The 18,201-nt window shown below is 43.6% G+C and overlaps 2 protein-coding genes across 4 annotated transcripts in view; both read left to right on the plus strand.

Annotated features, from left to right (window-relative positions):
- LOC118724428 (N-acetyllactosaminide beta-1,6-N-acetylglucosaminyl-transferase) overlaps nucleotides 1–18,201 on the plus strand; it is a 104,297-nt gene that overhangs the window by 12,372 nt on the left and 73,724 nt on the right. The gene's annotated exons all lie outside the window — the stretch shown is intronic.
- Nucleotides 8,605–11,412, plus strand: LOC123652675 (N-acetyllactosaminide beta-1,6-N-acetylglucosaminyl-transferase-like). Its single transcript, XM_045584257.1, has one exon. It carries the CDS (start codon nucleotides 10,486–10,488, stop codon nucleotides 11,410–11,412), a length of 927 nt encoding a protein of 308 aa, XP_045440213.1. The 5' UTR covers nucleotides 8,605–10,485.

The following is an 18,201-nucleotide window of genomic DNA, read 5'->3' on the forward strand; positions in this document are numbered from 1 at the left end:
TTCCCAACTTATAACATATTACTAATTTAGTTCCTAACACCAGCAACAGAGATACTTCCTTGCATAACCATAGTACAATCATCAAGTGATACAGCATTTCTCTTTAATCCACACACTGTAGTCCAGTATCACTGGTTGTATTGATAATGTCTTTCATAAAATTAGGGTCTCATTAAGGATCTCAAACTACACTTACTTGTCATATCTCTTTAGTCTCCTCTAATTTGGAACTATTTCTCAGTCTGTGTCTTTCAAGGTTTCATCATGTTTGAGGATGCAGGTGTTTCCTCATGACGAGATTTAAGCTATGCCTTTTGGGCAAAGATGCCAGAGACATAATGCTGTAGAAGCATGCCGTGCTGCTTCGTGCTGAGAGTGGCAATATTAACTTTTGCCATTTCATTAAGATGGTACCTGACAAATTTGTATTTTGTATTTACTACTAAATAATTACTAAGTATTTTGTAGGCAGACACTTTGAGACTATTTAGATGTCCTGTCCTTCATCAAATGTTCACTCTCCAGTTCTACCATCCACTGATGGTTCTTGCCTGACCCAATTATTACCATGTGATTGCCAAGTTGTGATTTTTTTAAAACTCCATCCCTCTATGATCAGTAGCTGACATTCACCAGTAAGGTAGAGCCTTCTCTTCTCCCCATGTGCTTACTTGCCTTGTTTGTTTATTTATTTATATTTATCCCTATGGATATGAATTCTCATTTTACTCAATGATTTATAATTCATTACTATTTATTCTTATTTTGCTGCTCTACTGTCCCAGACCTGGCCTGTGGGGCCCCTTTAAGCTGTTTTCTGTGTCTTTTCAATATGTCCCCATTGTTCTTTGAGTGCTTCCTTACTGTCTAGCACCAGGAGGTGTTCTGTAAATCTTGTACTTAACTCGTCCCTGTCTTGGAGTCAGCCATTTCCTTTAAGGAATCCTCATTCCATCTAGTAGAGAATAATATTTAGAAACTGAAGCCAGACAAAGAGTCCACTGCCTATCACTACCAGATACAACAAGTAGAAACAAAGTTGGATCTTTGTGGTGTGTTTCTATTCAGATGGCTGGTGATCCAAGAGAACTACAGGCATAATGCCCTGAGAGAAACCGCTCTGGCATCTCCACTCCAGCCAGCCTTCATATAGGGTCAGAGGGTGGGAGAGGACCTAAAACTATCATACATGAGTTCCCAGGGTGTGTTTCCTTTAATTGTCCTTGGAAAGATTAGCCTTCAGACATTTCTTTCCCTTCAGGCATGTTTTGCTCTTGATATATATGGTTTTTGTGAGCATTAAATAGTAATCAACATGAAATGTTGGCCAAATACCCAGCATCTGATAAGTACTATCTCAATGTTATTATTTATTATTGTATCAGTCAGGATCCCAGCAAGAAAACAGGCAGCATACTCAAATTATTCTAATCAAGAGAGACTTAGAAAAAGTACTGTGGCAGAGCCAGGCCTTCTGGAACCCAGTTTTGCATGGGCCAAGGTGTCCCCTGGATCAGGCCCTCTGCTTGTGACTGGTCAGACCATGCAAAAATGTGACCACCTGAAGAGGGAGCTGGGGAGATGGAATTTGGAAGTCAATCCTAATGATAGCTGGAAGGGAAAGATTTGTCCACATGGTTTTCTGAACAATACAGAAAGGTGTTGGCAGGAATGGAAAAGAAATGTCACAGTGCTTCAGGCTTAGGTGTCTTTTCAACACATGTCTATTGATTGAATGTGAGAGAAAGAAAAGGAGTGTGGAAAAAGGAATGCATGTGTCTTACTGAATGTGAACAGCTCTCATTATTTCTCATGTTTTCTCCAGGAAGCAGATCTGGGTGCTCTGGCCTAGACATTTCTGGGCACAGGATGGCAGAGTGACTGAGAGCAAGAGCTCTGGAGCAGAACTGCTCACATTGGCCAGCCCTTCTCAGTGACCCTGGGCAGGAAGGTTCTCTGGGAGGGCAGAGACCTTCTGAGTGTCAGTTTCCTCATTGGGCAAGTGGGGGTGATAGCCCCTAATGCCAGCTGCCAGCTTTGTCATTCATACTCTTGGCACCCTGTTGTAACAACATTCTGTTTGTCAGAGCAGGACTTCTTCCATCCTTATCTGATCTAGCTGACAAGTCCCCTAACAACTGGTGCTCAGTTCTGTGTTGATGAGCACAAAGGGTTTTTGAATTAAGTTTTGACGTCCTGTTCTGTTTTCTGTTGGCTCCATTTCTTCTGGACATTGCTCACTGGTAGAAAGGAGTGGCCAAAGGTGGCTGGTGTCAGGAGCCAAAGTAGAAACATCCTTGGCAGTCAGACTGCTTAAAGAAGTGATGTATATGGTACTGCAGAGTATCTGGTCATAAGTAATACCATGAATATCAGTTTTTTAAGGAAGACTCCTGATCCCTACTCACCTTGAAGACTCCTTTTGGAAGAGTTTTCTTGGGAGGACCATAACTCCTTCATTCACTCATTCATTCATTCAATCATTTTTGGTGAAAGAGTGTATAACATAGAAAAGTGCACATATTAGTGTTCAGCTTGATATAGTTCCATAAATGAACACATTCATATAACCCACATCAAAACATAGAACATGACTAACATCCCAGGCACTACCCTCATGTCTAACAGCATAGATTACTTTGATTTCTTGTCTTTTCTATAAATGGAAATATACAACCTGTTCTCTCTCTCTCTCTCTCTCTCTCTCTCTCTCTCTCTCTCTCTCTCTTTTTTGGTCTAGTGTTTTTTGCTTCAGATTATGTTTGTGAGATTTGCTTTTGATGTTGTTTCAGGCATTAATATGTATTCATTTTCATTGCTGTGTAGAGAGAAGGAGGAGAGGTGGGGAGGGGTGATTTTGTCCCTCCACCCCCAGGGAACATTGGGCAACATCTGAAAACATTTATAATTGTCACCACTTGGGTGGGGGGCAAAGGGTGCTACTGGCATTTAGTGGTAGAGGCCAGGGATATCACTAAACTTCCTAAAATACACAGAAAGCACCCACAAGCTTATTCTGCCTCAAATGCCAATAGTGCCAAGATTGAGAAACCCTGATCTGTAATAACTTGGTGGGAGTTTTGGGTCTGTTATGAGTATGGCTGGAGTGAATATTAAGCTATAAGTCCTTTCATAAATATGTACACATTTCTGTTGAATAAATACCTGGCAATGGAATTTCTGGGTCACAGGATGGGCCTATGCTCAGTAAAGATTGCCGGTTTTTCAGAGTTGAACCAACTCATATTTCCACAAGCAGTACATGAACATTCGGGTTGTTCCACGTCTGGACCAATATTTGGTATTTTCTGCTTGCTTGCTTGCTTGCTTTCTTTCTTTCTTTCTTTCTTTCTTTCTTTCTTTCTTTCTTTCCTTCCTTCCTTCCTTCCTTCCTTCCTTCCTTCCTTCCTTCCTTCCTTCCTTCTTTCTTTCTTTCTTTCTTTCTTTCTTTCTTTCTTTCTTTCTTTCTTTCTTTCTTTCTTTCTTTTGACTCTTCTTCTACACCTTCCTCTCATTCAGCTTATGGCCCACTCAATCCTCAAAACATCAGTAAGTAGTCCTATTCTACATTTTGTGAAAGACTGGGATTATGCCCTGGTGTGCTTGCTGTGTACAGTAAATTAGAGACTGCATTCAGGGCAGAACAACTTGCTCCTAGGATTTTTCTCATTTAAATAAAAGCCTTTTCTGTATATTTCTTTCTTTCATTCTTCCTAGAAGTACTGATTGCTTTTCATAGTACATTTTATATGTTTACTTATAAAACTGATCAGGGCAATCGTCCACCATTTGAGTTCATGTTTATTAAGCATTTCCAAATTGTATAGGCTGGTTCATGCCAAACATTGGTTGTTTTATTGTACAGTAAATTGCCTAGTCATAGGAAAATAGATCAAGTGTGGTCATTGAGGGAAAAAAATCAAAGAATTTTGGTCTCTGATCCATTGGTTCTCAAACTTTGGATCCAATTCCTTATTAGAAAAGCAAATTATTAAATTCCATCTGCAACCTACTGACCTCTTGGATCAGAGCCCTGTAACCTGTATTTTATTTTATTTTTCCCCAGAGAGGAAGGGAAAGGGAGAGAGATAGAAACATCAATGATGCGAATCATTGATTGGCTGTTTCCTGCACACCTGCTACTGGGGATCAAGCCTGCAACCCGGGCATGTGCCCTTGACTGGAATTGAACCAGAACCCTTCAGTCTGCAGGCTGGTAGTCTATCCACTCAACCAAACTGGCGAGGGCTGTAACCTGTATTTTTAACAAACCCTTCTGGTGATGAAATGTTAAACAGAAGCTTGCAAATTTCTGATCTAAACTCTTTTTTTGGGGGGGTAATCCTCAACCAAGGATATTTTTTCCATTGATTTTCAGAGCGAGTGGAAGCGGGGGGGGGGGGGGGAGACAAAGAGAGAGAAACATGGATGTGAGAGAGACACATTGATAAGTTGCCCCTAAACACATCCCGACCAGGGCCAGGTATCAAGCCTACTCTCAACTAGAATTGAACTATGAGCCTTCAGTCCTTCGGCCGACACTCTAACCACTGAGCAATTTGGCCAGAACAATCTAAACTATTCTCATCCCCAAGCCGTAGACACCCCTGGTTTGGCTGAATAATTTTGAAAACAAATGTTTTGGTAAAATAATAGTCAGTTATTCTGCTAAGATTAAGCTATTAGCGTCCACATCTTGAAATGATAACTGGCTGTGACTTATTTTGGGTAATTTATTTTTCATTTTCTAATGCCCTAAATTTCAGGTTCTTCCTATTTCTAATTGTCACATTTATTCTACCAGAAGATTGCCGCCTATCTGTGCATGCTTTGAATGTGTCTATTTGAATCTGTGTACACTGTTTTTTGCAAGTATTTGCTTAGCTCTCTTAACATCCAGGAAGTGTTTCCATGATATCTTTATTACAAGAAAATCAGATGCAGAACACTGCAGCCCACAGTGCCATGCTATGATCCAACAGGACCATCTTCTGCACCTGCCACCTAGGCCTTTACAATTCCGTGTGTTAAATGCCTTGCCCTTCTCTATGGTGAGAACTTGAAATAATGTTTTGGGTTTTGTGATCTAGACAACAACTCCTACTGTTGTTAATTAGATGAATGGTATAGAAAGTAAAAATGATTGGGTCCCAGGAGAAGGCGGATTTTCCCCAGTGACCCCCACGGGAGGACACTCAGTTATGGGAGAATTACCATTTCAGTTAAATGTGTGCTTGGAAATGTCTCCTTCCTTCTCCTCTTTAACATCATGGTCATCATTATTTAAAAAGAGAAGAAAAAAAGGCCCCATCTATGAACCATCGGGCTACACAGAACAGAATTACTCATGTGGCTGTCCTTTCTGGTGAATTATTCTTAGTTCAAGGGGGAAAATTAATCCTGACATTTTATAATTAAGCATGACTCACTTGACCTGCTACAAACACACAGCAAATCACACAGAAATGGTCTTTCAAGAAACAGCCATCAGTGAACCCAAGAAATGATACAATCTCACCTCACTTACCTAGCCTTTCTGCAAATATTACTTAACCTCTGGATGCTACTTCAACAAAGTTTATTAGAGCAAGTCCTGTAAGCGACCTTTTTTGCTGTTATTTAACATTATAAATCTAGTGTTTCTGTTCAAGCCTGTGTCCCCTCAATTTCTTTCCCAACTAAAGAAGAGCAGTTAATTGAGAATGGAAAAACAAGTCCCAGAACAATTATGAAAGAATAATGAAGTTTGAATTAGTACATGCAATTAAACAAAGGTAAGATGCACAAGAAGGTGCGAATAGAGGTCAATGCTCATGTGTGTTTATAGTTAGGTCTCTGTAGGCGGACACTGAAGGGGAAGAGATGAAAATGCTTACAAGTACAGTACAACTATACTTCGGGATAACTAGAAATTTGCTTAAAGAAAAAAAAAATCACAGAGGCCTTAGCTCATGCTATTCTAATATATAAATTGAAGGCTTATGTAAACATGGGTTTCAACACTCCTTTTCTTTGTAGTTAAAGATTGCACTTTCAAATGCCCAATGATTCTGGACCCATTCAACACACATTGAACACAGGCCCTGTCGAGCTGCAGGGCTATAATAGGAACAGGAGGCACAAGTCCAGCACTCCTGGAGTTCACCCTCACCCTGACCGGCACTTTGAGATGATGGCTTACTGATTTGAACGCTTTTCTCTGTTGTCATGTGAATCAAGAAGCTCCGATTCACAATTCTTCCCAGGAAGGTTCTCCACTTTGCTTTCCTGTTTTTGTGTTCTTGCTTTCTTATGATTTCTCCAACTGGACCACCTCCTGCATGCTCTATGTGTGAATCTAACCAGCGAAGCGCTTTCTAACCATCATGCTCCATTTCTAACCATCTTTGTCCTCAGAGCTCTCATGACATTTAGTAGATAACCTCCCATGACATTAAGTTTGCAACTTACCCATAGTCTTTCCTGTTTTTATGTATTTGATTATATTTTCTGTTGTATGTATGTTGAGTCCTATAGGACAGGGCCGTACTCACACTTGAATTCCATCACTGTGCTTAGCGAACTCACCTCGCACATACCGAATTACACAGCTCACGGAAGCTGGAAGGCACGGCAGAGAACACCCTATTTAGTAAGGTGAGGCAAGCGGGATCTAAGACCACATAACCAGTGAACAATAGAGAGTGATTTGCAACAGGCTCTGTGAGTAATACTGTGGGAGTTAGTGCACAACCCTTTCTTGACACACAAGAAGAAACACATTTTTCATGGTTTCCCCTGGAAATTTGATTAAAAGCTGTGTGTTTTTTGGCATTTAGTCTATCTGGTTAGTCTGTTCAGAGTTATTGTTTGTCAAATTATGAAATACCAGTTGCTCTGTTCCCAATTCTAATTGAGAGCTCTTTTACCCATGGGCACCTGGAACCATGGGGCTTGTGGACTCCATTCATTCATTCATTCATTCAACATATATAAATAGGTAAATAAATAGTATAAATATGGTAATGTACATACTTCTACATAACAAAGTGAGGGGTTGGAAAAAATAAGTCTAGACTTATTCCTATAATTCCCAATCATGATTCAATAATGTCCCTGGAACTTTAACTCTTTCCCCTATCTTCGTTTAAGAGAAACCTCAGCCAATATGCAGTGTCTGATGTTCTGTGAATATCTACAAGCCTAAAAGCCTTGTTAGAGCCTTAGAATTGTTTCTAGCACATATTACTAACTAAGGAGTAGGTAGCACCTTTACTTCACAGTGGAAGAGGCCTTACTTACATCTAATATTTTCATTGTTATTCATGTGTGCATTATGCATAGATATGGGCTGCATTGTACTTTCCCGCCATGATTTCCTTTGCTCCTGTTCCTCCTCCACTTGGCACGTGTTTCCGGGGAGCAGCCCTCCACCCAAAGTCTTTGCTGGTGCTCCTTTGGCCGCAGGATGGAATCCAAGTTCTCGGCACAGCACACTGTCTTCCACCACCGCCTGCCACTTCCCTCACAGGCCTGGCAGCCCGGCAGGCAGCACACTAGCTCTCAGCTCCTCCGCCTCCTCCTCAGGGCTCGCAGCGCCAGGCACGCTCCCCCCTGCCCCTTCACACACAAGCCTGCAGGGGCCCAGTGTCGAGGACTCTTTTTCTCCCCTTTGACTATCTCTTTATTTCACTGGGATACGAGTCTCCCTTCATTTCAAAGAAAGGACACCCTCCTCATTTTGGAACCGTGTAGATAGTATTGTAACTGTAAAAATGTCTTTAAAGTGAGCAAAAAGTAAAGACTTCTGAACGGAATGAAGAGTAACCTGGGAAGAGGGCATGTCTAGCCAGATATATAAACGTGTTTGGCCAGAATAAGTAGCGAGTTCAGGAATAGCTGCTTACAAAGTGAGGAACAGGTGCGGTTGCCAGGGCTGTGAGAGTCAGCCCTGTCCTTGTCTGCAGCCAAAGGCAGGTTGGGAGGCAGATGTATTCGGTCTCAGTAGCAAAAAAAATCGCACAGGGTCTATTTCAGATACGCAGACCAGATGCCTCTGAGGAAGGAAAGGTAACAGGTAACCTTTCTCTCAGCCTTGCTCTTTGCAGCAACAGATTTTTAAAAAGTTCTCTCATAGCGATTTCTTAAGAACAGAACCTGAGGGTGGAGAAAGTTGGCCCAAGAACAGCTGAAAGGGCAGAGGGGAAAACAGGTATATTTTCAGCACACAAAAAATGCACTTGAAGTAATGGACTGAATACAGAAGTATCATGAAAGTTCTTAATCTGTCTAGTGTCTACATTTCTTACTATAGAAACACTGTTAGTGCCCCTATATTGTTGGGCAGTTGGAAATAATTATGTAAACAGCCCCGTTGGCCTAATTAACTTATATATCTGTATAGTGAGCACTTGGTCAAATTGCAAATATATATTTTTATCTTCGGTTAATATTCACTAGTGATTATTTTGCTATTGACTTTTAGAGAGAGTAGAAGAGAGGGAAAGAGGAAGAGAAAGACTGAGTGACTGAGAGAGACACATCAATTGAATGCCTCCCGCACACACCCAGATAGGGGCTGGGGGATCAAGCCAGCAACCAAGGTGTGCCCTTGACTGGAATAGAACCTGGGACCCTTCAGTCCTCAGGCCAACATTCTAACCATTGAGCCAAAGTGGCTAGGCAAACAGTAAATATTTTAACACTCATTCTAAGTCAACAGGCTTTACCAAACTAGATACTAAAATTACTCTCTGTTGTTTTGAAATAGAACATATAATATAATATTTAAAGGAATTATTTAGAAAAAGAGAAGCTTGGGATTGAATTTTCTGTTATCATGAATTTTCAGTTGTTTGCTTTATTCCTACTAAGGATGAGATTGATCTGCTTTACCCACATAATGGCTGCATTTTCTTTTTCCACTTTGCCTACAAGTCCAATGGTGAGACTATGTAGAGTTAATTTATGATGGGTCTTAAAGGAGGAGGAGAGGAAAGGCAGAGGGGAAAGTGAAGTCCAGGCTGGAAGAATGAGCAGCGGGAGCGATGGCAATGGGAAGGAAACAGGATAGTGTGCTCCGCAGCCACGTGCTGTCCCGTGGGTGTGGGTGCTGACTGACAGCAGGCAACCCCCACACCTGCATTGTTCTAGTCCTGTAACAGCAGGGTAGAGACTTGTCCAAAGGAAGGAGAGAGTGTGCACTGAAGGACAGGATTTCTTCATGGGATGGGGTGAGGCTCAGTCTCCATTGTGAGACTAGGGTGGAGGCACCGAGGCATTTCGTTCAGGTAAACAGTGAGGAGCAATGGGAAGGCATTTAGTAGTTGAATGGTGCTTCAGAGTCATTTTAAGTAAAATATATAGTATGAATCTACATTTAAAAGCACGGGTGGAAAAGGGAATGGTGGAAGAAAAGAACTGTTTAAGTGGAAGAGTTTGGTACTCCTTTGCCAAAACACTATTATTTGCAAATAGGGGAACCAATGTTCATCTCCCAGGTGGTTGAGAAATTTAACTTGGCAGGAACAGTGTCTGATGATGCTCTTTGGGTGGTTAACACCGGAATAGCCCCAAGGTCCCCTAATCTCAACTGTTAGCAACTTGTGGCCAGGATTCAAGTAAAGCTTTAAAGTCTTATCTGTATCAGGGTATGAAGCTCGAACTTGTTCCTGTGACCCCAACATTCTGTGACAGGCCCCACGGTGGGTGCTGGAGGAGGAGAAGAGGCGCTGTCACCTGATACCAAAGTCACAGGGCCAGGATCCCTGCCATTCAGATCCCCCAGGACTGGAGCTGAGCGCGGTAGGGCGGGGCAGGAAAGCTTTGCGGAGGAGCTTTATTTTCCTTGTCAGCTCAGTCATTTTTTCCCCCTCATTGAAGCAGTGTATTTGAGAGTGGAGGCTGCCTTATGCCCTGTGGGTCACCCTGGGAGAGCCGAGGGACCAGGTGATGTATATATCACTGCCCTGAGCAGCGAGAGGGGTGTGAGTGCCACAGCCAGTCAGATTTCTAGCAGGAAACGCATGCCTGCCAGAATGCATCATTTCAACTTTGCCTTTCATTGTGCTAATTCCCTGAATGGCAATAACAAGGGGCGGAGAGGGAAGGAGAGGCAGGGAAATAGGAAATGAAAGAAGAGAGATCTGAGAAACTAAATCTGCAGGGGAGAGCGGTTAGCAGAGTTTTAGTGAAACTGCTCTCTCGGCAGATACAAGCCCGGAAGCAGAGGGAGGGAGCAAGGTTGGGCGTAAGAACCTGCTACTGGGATTTAGACAAAGGCGTTCTGAGAGAGGCAGAGAACGGGGCGGGACCAGTTGCTAATGTCAGCACGAGGACAGAGCCTGCAGCTGGCCTCCCGGCATGAAACGGAATAAATTCCCAGCGTCTCCTTCAGGGTGCCAATAGCTGGAGCATGTACCAAGATAAGAACTCAGAGGAAAAAGTAAGTTTGGGAAAAGACTCACAGATTTCCACCGTCTTTGAAATCCTGCTCTTCTGTGAGGCATGTCTTCATCGATGCGTTACCTTTTTATAGTTTCTGTCTCCTGTGTCATCGTTTTTATTGTGTTCTATGTGTTCATGTTTGGGGGAGAGCAAAGCCTCCAGAGGCTGAATAATTCGGACACGCTGATGCTGACTCAAGTTTGCGCATCCTTTATCAAAGGCAAGACACCTTTCCTGTGGAGGGACAAACTGATGCTATATCAGAAGCCTTCCTGCCGAGACTATCTGGCCCAGAGCCACTACATCACAGCCCCGTTATCCGAAGAAGAGTCTGGGTTCCCTTTGGCCTATGTCATGGTCATCCATCACAACTTCGATACCTTTGAGAGGCTCTTCAGAGCGATCTACATGCCCCAAAACGTCTACTGCATCCATGTGGACGAGAAGGCCACAGCTGCCTTTAAAGATGCGGTGGAGCAGCTGCTGAACTGCTTCCCCAATGCCTTTCTGGCCTCCAGGATGGAGCCGGTTGTCTATGGCGGGATCTCCAGGCTGCAGGCGGACCTGAACTGCCTGAGGGACCTGGTGGCCTCCGCGGTCCCGTGGAAGTACGCCATCAACACCTGCGGGCAAGACTTCCCCCTGAAAACCAACAAGGAAATAATCCAGTATCTGAAAGGATTCAAAGGGAAAAACATCACCCCGGGGGTGCTGCCCCCGGCGCATGCCATCGGCCGGACTAAGTACGTCCACCGTGAGCACCTGGGCAAAGAGGTTTCCTACGTGATCAGAACCGCCGCTCTGAAGCCGCCTCCCCCCCACAACCTCACCATCTACTTTGGCTCGGCCTATGTGGCCCTGTCCAGAGAATTTTCCAACTTTGTGCTCCAGGACCCCCGGGCTGTGGACCTGCTCCAGTGGTCCAAGGACACCTTCAGTCCCGATGAGCATTTCTGGGTGACGCTCAATAGGATCCCAGGTATGTGAGGTCCGCGTTGGGCGTGATGGTGACGCCACCCCCGAGAGGGGCTTCTCCAGAGCCTGGTTCTTTTCACGGGAGTAGAAGATGAAACAACACATAGTTCTCATCCTAACCATTTCTAACAGCAGAATGAGGTTTTTTATGTGATAACACGATGTTGTAGCACAGCCAAATAGCACTTTCCAATGGGGTTGCTTTGCAGTTCATCATGTTCTCTTGCAATTATCATCCGACGAAGTCTTTGCCACGATAGATATTATTGTTCTCAATCCTCGCTAGAGTTCTCTCTCCCAAATTTGTCAAATTTGCTCTAACCTCAGGGCCTTTTTCTGGCCCAATCTCCTGCCTACCCCTACACAGCACAGGCTCCTTCTTGTCAGTCAGATGGCTCTGAGCTGACCACCCCACCCCGTCTTTCCTTCAAAGAGTATATCACGCTCTGGAATTGTCATATTTACTTATGTGCACGGTTTGTTCTTGGCCTCCTCTGCATTAGCTCCTTTGTCTATCTTATTAGCTGTTGTGTCTTCCATGTTTAGAACACATAGTAAGTGCTTAATAAGTATATATTAGGTGAGTGAGTGAATGAATGGCAAAGTATAAGGCTTTACCACAGCTGTTTCCCAGTAAACTGAGAAATATATGGACTCATGCCTGAACCGTTTCATAGGTGTAGACTCACACACACACACACACACACACACACACACACACATATATATTTGTGATTTTTTTATTTTTTACTTCAGATAAATAATGAGGCTCTCTGAGAAGTTCTTTTCTTTTTCATCAAAAACATTTCTATTTTCCCTAAGGGAGTAGATCAGCTATTTTTAAAACTATTTAAAACACAATAGAATTTCTCCTGAAGGAAGCAGCACACTTTGAACTCAATGAAAAATACAAAATAGATCTCTGATGAACTAGACAGCATTATTATGGCCAGAGAAAGGCAATCATTGTTCTGGTTACTGGGCGGCTGCCAAGTTGGAAGCACTGGTAGGTGCTCTCAGCTGCAGGGCAGGGCCTGCTGGGCGACAGGCAGGCCAGTGACCTCTGGAAAATACCGTGTTTGGGCTCTGCATACGGGTGACTGGCCTGGGGACTAGGGCTGGCTTTTGTCCTGCTCTTTGTCTTCTGCCCTACCTCCCTCTCCCGTTGTTGTTTTCTTTCTTTCTTTTTTTTCTTTTTCCATAATTGACATTGAATTGAGTCAATAGGTACTTAGAGGCTGATTTTCATTAAATATTTATCCCCTTTCTATTTTCACGATTCCCTTCAGATTTACAAAAGTTTGGTCTTAGCCATGTGTTTCCTTAGCTAACACACTGAGATGAGGGCATTTTCTAACGTAGTAGAGCCTGAATTGTCACTTTTTAAGAAAAGAAAAACATGGGTTTTGATTAGCATTCAGTGTCTGTGGTTACTTTGACAGAAGGGACGGCCAGTCTTATCAGTGTCAAAGCAGTGTAAGAAAATGAAGGGAAAAAAGAAACTTTCTCCATCCCCCTTTTTTCCTTTGCCCCTTTCTCCTTTTCCCAGCCCTAATCAAACAGACAAGTGGATGACACTTAGAAAGATAGGCACAGGAGAGAGAACCATGTTTGCTATAGGTCTTCGGCGTAGCATGCTGGCTTTTGCTCTGACACAGCATCCTTATGACCCCACGTAAATCACGTAGCCTCTTGGAACCTCACGTCTCCCAGCTACAAAATGAGGGCCCGGCGGGAAGACCCCTTTTGTTCCTACACATGCTTTTCTTTTCAGAAGATGCAATGTCCAGACCACATACACACCCAGCCCTTGGTTCCCGGGAATTCTGAAAGTGCTGGGGAGTCTGGACTCTGAAGTGCCCATTTCCTGTGGCAAGTGCATTCCATTTCCCTTGCAGGTAGTGGTGATGGTGGTGGTGGGGGTGGTGAGAGCATCTCCCCAGGGAGGCAGATACATGCAGCCCTGTTCAGTGGGCTGCCAGGTCTGATTCTGCAAGGCAAGCTTTTCAGGATGATATGGCATTTCCTGGGGCTTTGCCTCCTTCCTTTCTTAGACTCAAGATGGCATCTGGGTCAGGAACACAGCAGAAGCAGATCCTGCTGGTAGGGGCCTTTCCGAATGACTAGTTATTAAAGGAAAGTAGGCAAACACTCCAGCGCCAGGGTTGGCAATCTCATCGAAGGCGAAGTAAATTCCATTGATCGCTCCAGGAACTCCCGAGGGTTCGCCTGTGAGCATTCTTTGTGATTTAAGATTTACTGTGTGATCTGCTGCTTTATTGCCAGACAAGCTTGAACCACATCACTTCTCCTCCTTTCAGTGTCATGTGTTCAGGTAAGTTCCGTAGGAGATGCAGCGTAAGCATCCTGTTTGCTCGCTTCTCTCTTTCTCCTAAACGTCCTAAATGAAAGTGTTTGCATTAGAAAGACCCTGCACAGGCCTATTGGGTTCCCTCAAGCACCCACAAGAGTAATGACTAGTATCTTATAGCGAGATAGCAGAAAACAAGGTGAAAACCATTTAAAATTGGTGGAACTCAAAAAGGACATTTAGAGAGGTAACACTACATTGAGAATCTTCACACTGCTCTTAACTTGCCTTTCTATGGAGAAAATGACTTCCTTCTTGGTTTCCAACTCTGAGGCCTACCCCATATTGTATCAGAAACAGAAAAGGTGGGGCCAGGACAAGCCCCTTGGGAGTCCCAGTCTCACTTCCTTCTTCAGGGAGGCCAGGCAGAGTGGCTGTCAGTCTGTCCTCTGTGGCTGGTGGACAGACATATTGTCTAGACCCCTCCCTCTGGCCATATTCTCAAAGGAAACCCAGGAGCACAAACTTCTTTGACTCACAGCACAAAACATCCTGCTCTACCAGCAGTACCTCCCCGCCCCAAAAGCCACCGCCTCCCTCCCCCACCCCCACCCCCCCCTGGCGATGCTGATGCACACACATTTCCTAACTTCTCAGATCTTCGTAATTGTTGCTAATGTGTCACCTTGAGAAAAGCCCATTTTCTCTTTTCTGGTTATTCCGCAGGCATTTTCTTTCCCCTACCTGCTCCAGGGCAGGGTGTCAGTGGCCATTTAGATTTTTGCCTCAAGCCTGGTGGAATTGCTTAGCATCTGCAGAAGCTGGTGGTGTTCTCTTTCTCTCCCTTCCCACTGCGACGACGTTGTCCTCTTGTCCCTCTCAGGGCGGGGCCATCTCCACTGTGAAGGCAAAACTGCTGCAGGATTTGGCTTCAGTTCCTTTTCTCTCTAAGTTTGTTCTGGTGAATTTTCACTCATGCATGACTCTGACCTTTCTCATGCCACGATGTTTTTTGTCCATAATGTTTTCATTTGCTTCTCTTCCTTTTCCCACTTTTTCAAATAAATTATCTCAACCTCAGAAGTGACTGCATGATCACATTTCCTCATTTTTTTCCAATTCTAAAAATAGCATGCTTCCTACTTCGATTTATATTGCCTTTTAAACTTTGAGTTTTATTTATATGTGCACATTCTTTGGGAAAGTGTTTTCACCCTGAGTTGCAAGTGACAGAAATGCAACTTGAAGCTGCTTCTAACAGGCACCAGAGCTTGCTGAGTCACAGAATTAAGAAGTTCGAGGATGGGCTCCAAATAAAGCTGGATCCAAAGTTGGAACAACATTTTCGGGACTTTTTCTTGGCAGGTCATCTCTCTGTGGGGAGGCCAGCCATCCCTGTTTGCCCGGGTCTGAGGGTGGTCCTGGGAATGGGTCTTTCAGGAATGTCAGGCTGGGCGAGGTGGCCACCGTGACTCTCTGCCTCTGTCCCAGAGGTCTCACTGAAGCAGGGTCTCCCACAGGGTGTCAGAAATCACCAGAAGTAGTTCCAGCTGTTTGGTTCTGACTGCTGGCACTTCTAGGGAAAAGGAAAGTCTTTTTCCTGATAGTTTTAGCAACAGCTTGGGGGGATCCTCAGGCTTGTTAGGCTGGGTGTGAAGAATGGTAGCAACCATACTTGGGTAAAAATTGCTGTTTAATATTTTAACCTTGCTGTTTTGAGTTCTGTACTCACTTTCTGAACTTATGTATGACTGAATACTCCATTGATGATGGTTTGAATATCCCATTGACTGTGAACTCACTGGTCATCGAAGCACATTCCTGGGACCCAAGACAGTTCAACGATCTTAAATTGCCTAAGTATCTGCAGATGGTGCCTTCCTGCTGACTCAGTGACCCCAGAGTCTGGACGGCACAATTCTAAATTGTCCAGGTGGTCTGTCCCAGCTAATGTGTTTCTGTTGATTCAGTGATTCATAGATAACTAAGTTGCTCAAATTCTGCTTCTGTAAAAATGCTTTTTCGAGAAACAGGTTCCTCATTCCAGACCCAAAGATGTAATCGATACTTTTGTGATTTTCTGCCAATATAAGCCGGGCGTGGCAAGCTGATTGAGGCTGCAAGGTCTGGAGCGCTTTTGCTTCCTCATATGCCGCCGGCCTTTAATAAATGACTCCATAATTCGACTTTTGAGGCGACCTTTGTAAGATGGGGGTTACACTACAACTGCTCCAAATCCTTATCCCTAAATAAATCAGGGGGCGGGGGTGAAGCATGCCGGCCAGCCTTTCTTGGGCTGCTTTCTCACACTAGAGCTAGCGGTCAGGGGCAGGCTCCGGCGGAGGATGGCTAGCTACTTGGTGATGCTGGACAGACAGCAACACAGTGCACTGCACCATGGTTCACTGTCCTGCAGGCAGAGCTGTCCAGACCATCTGTACACACCAGAGGGCAAGATTAATGCAGCGATTTTCAACCTTTTCACCTCATAGCACATACACTTAATTTCTAAAATTATGCAGCGTAGCAAAAAAATATTATATATTTTGCTGATCTGACCAAAAAATAGGTATAATTTTGATTTCTTCATAACATATGCCTATTATTGTATTGGCTACTGTCATTTTTTATTTGACAATTTTAAGGGAAAAGAGAGCAGTGCCCTAAGTAGTCAGGTATTGCATGCTTTAAAAATTTTGGCGTAGAGACAAGGAAGCATGGAACATGAAAGATGAGACAGAGGGCCGAAAACCAGGACTTACAGGCTTTATAAGAGGAGAAGGACCCTGCTGAGCAGCCTTGCAAAGGAAGGGAGCACATGTGCAGGAGTGAAGGCGCCTTTTGAGGGGAGGAATGGGAAGGGATGGGGCTTAGGGTACTTGGCACACGCTGACTGGTGGTTTCATATAAGGCACATGAGTAGGCACTTAGGCACTTAAGAATCGGGGGCTTAGGGTATTTGGCAGGTGCTGATTGGTGGTTCAATGTACAGTTTAGGTGCTCAGGAATGTCCAGGCCGCAGGTGCAGATTACATCATACTCCATCCATTAGTTGGGGGAAGGGAGGATCTATCAGAACAGAGTGCAGAATCTCAGATGGAAAGTGGGGAACGTGGATGGGTGAGAGGTAATGCATATATGCATAACCCATGGACACAGACAATAGGGTGCTGAAGGATAGGGCAAGGGCAGGTTGGAGGAGGTTAATGGGGGTAAAAAGGGGACATATGTATTATAATACTTTCAACAATAAAGAATTATTTTAAAAAATCTGACAAGTGGAAAATTGATGATTTAATGAGGTACATAGCTGTAAGAGCTGGAACTATTTAACTTGGAGAATCCTAATTGAACTGCTTCTGTGGAAGTGGCATGAGTTCAGTGAGCATAAACACACTTTTCCTCATAAACACGTTTTAAATAATGTTCCTTTATTATATTTGGATAGTATTTAATTTGCAAAAGAATTTCTTGTACATTAGCTCCTTTAATTTTTACAAGAACCCTGTAAGAGAATTATTGTTCCCATTTTGCAGATGAGAAAATTTAAAATTAAAATATGTGATTTGTTCAAAGAGAAGTATTACATATACCTAGCAAGATATAAGAATAAAAGGAAACATCGAGGGGAAGGAGAGTTAAGACTAATGTTATATATTTACATAAAATTGAACTTGATTTTACAAAGTCTTCATTTAATTATTTCAGAAAAAGTGTTCAGAAGATGAAACTTAATTTTAAGTTTCATTAAGCTTATGGAATGACTAGAGGCCCGGTGCAGGAAATTCATGCACAGGTAGGGTCCCTAAGGCCTGGCTAGCTGTGGGGGCTAATCTGGGCCTTTCTTTATGGGCTGTCTGCTGGGGCCTTCCTTCATTTTGGACACTGCATATTATATATATATACTTAGACCCAGCCAAGACTAATTTTCTCTTGTTTCTTCTGTCATCTTGGGATTTAGCCCATTTTCCCACTCTCCCAAGCTGTTGCTGAAACTATTGCTGTTGTTGAACTTTTGGCTTTTTCATGTGAGCAGAAGTACAGAAAGATGAGGAAACAAATGTTTATTGAACGTCTGCCTGTGGGTCTGCATTACCTCAGTTTAATCTTCCCAAGAATTTGTCCAGTTGGAAGTTAAGTCCACATTTTACAGATGTGAAGGTGAGATCCGAGGGGTTGAGTAATGTGCCCTGCTAAGAAGCAGAAAGTACAGTAAAGGAGAGGGCACGGGCAACAGGTTCCTCAAATTCTACATGCCCAGACGTGAGCTCCTACACTCACCTTGTGTGCCCCTGAATTCAACACCATCTTCTGTGAGCTCAGACCTACAAACTGGCTTCTCTCTCTCCTTAATTCTCATCACTCCAATCCCTGTTGATTTGCCTTTCCATGGAGCTTGAAGGGAACCAGGTTGGAATCTTAGCTACTCCATCACCAGCCTGTGGCTGACATTTTAAAGCACAGCCTCAGAGTATCAGTGTAGCATAGAT

This window comes from Pipistrellus kuhlii, unplaced genomic scaffold, assembly GCF_014108245.1.
Source record: "Pipistrellus kuhlii isolate mPipKuh1 unplaced genomic scaffold, mPipKuh1.p scaffold_m20_p_2, whole genome shotgun sequence".
Classification (NCBI taxonomy): Eukaryota; Metazoa; Chordata; class Mammalia; order Chiroptera; family Vespertilionidae; genus Pipistrellus; species Pipistrellus kuhlii.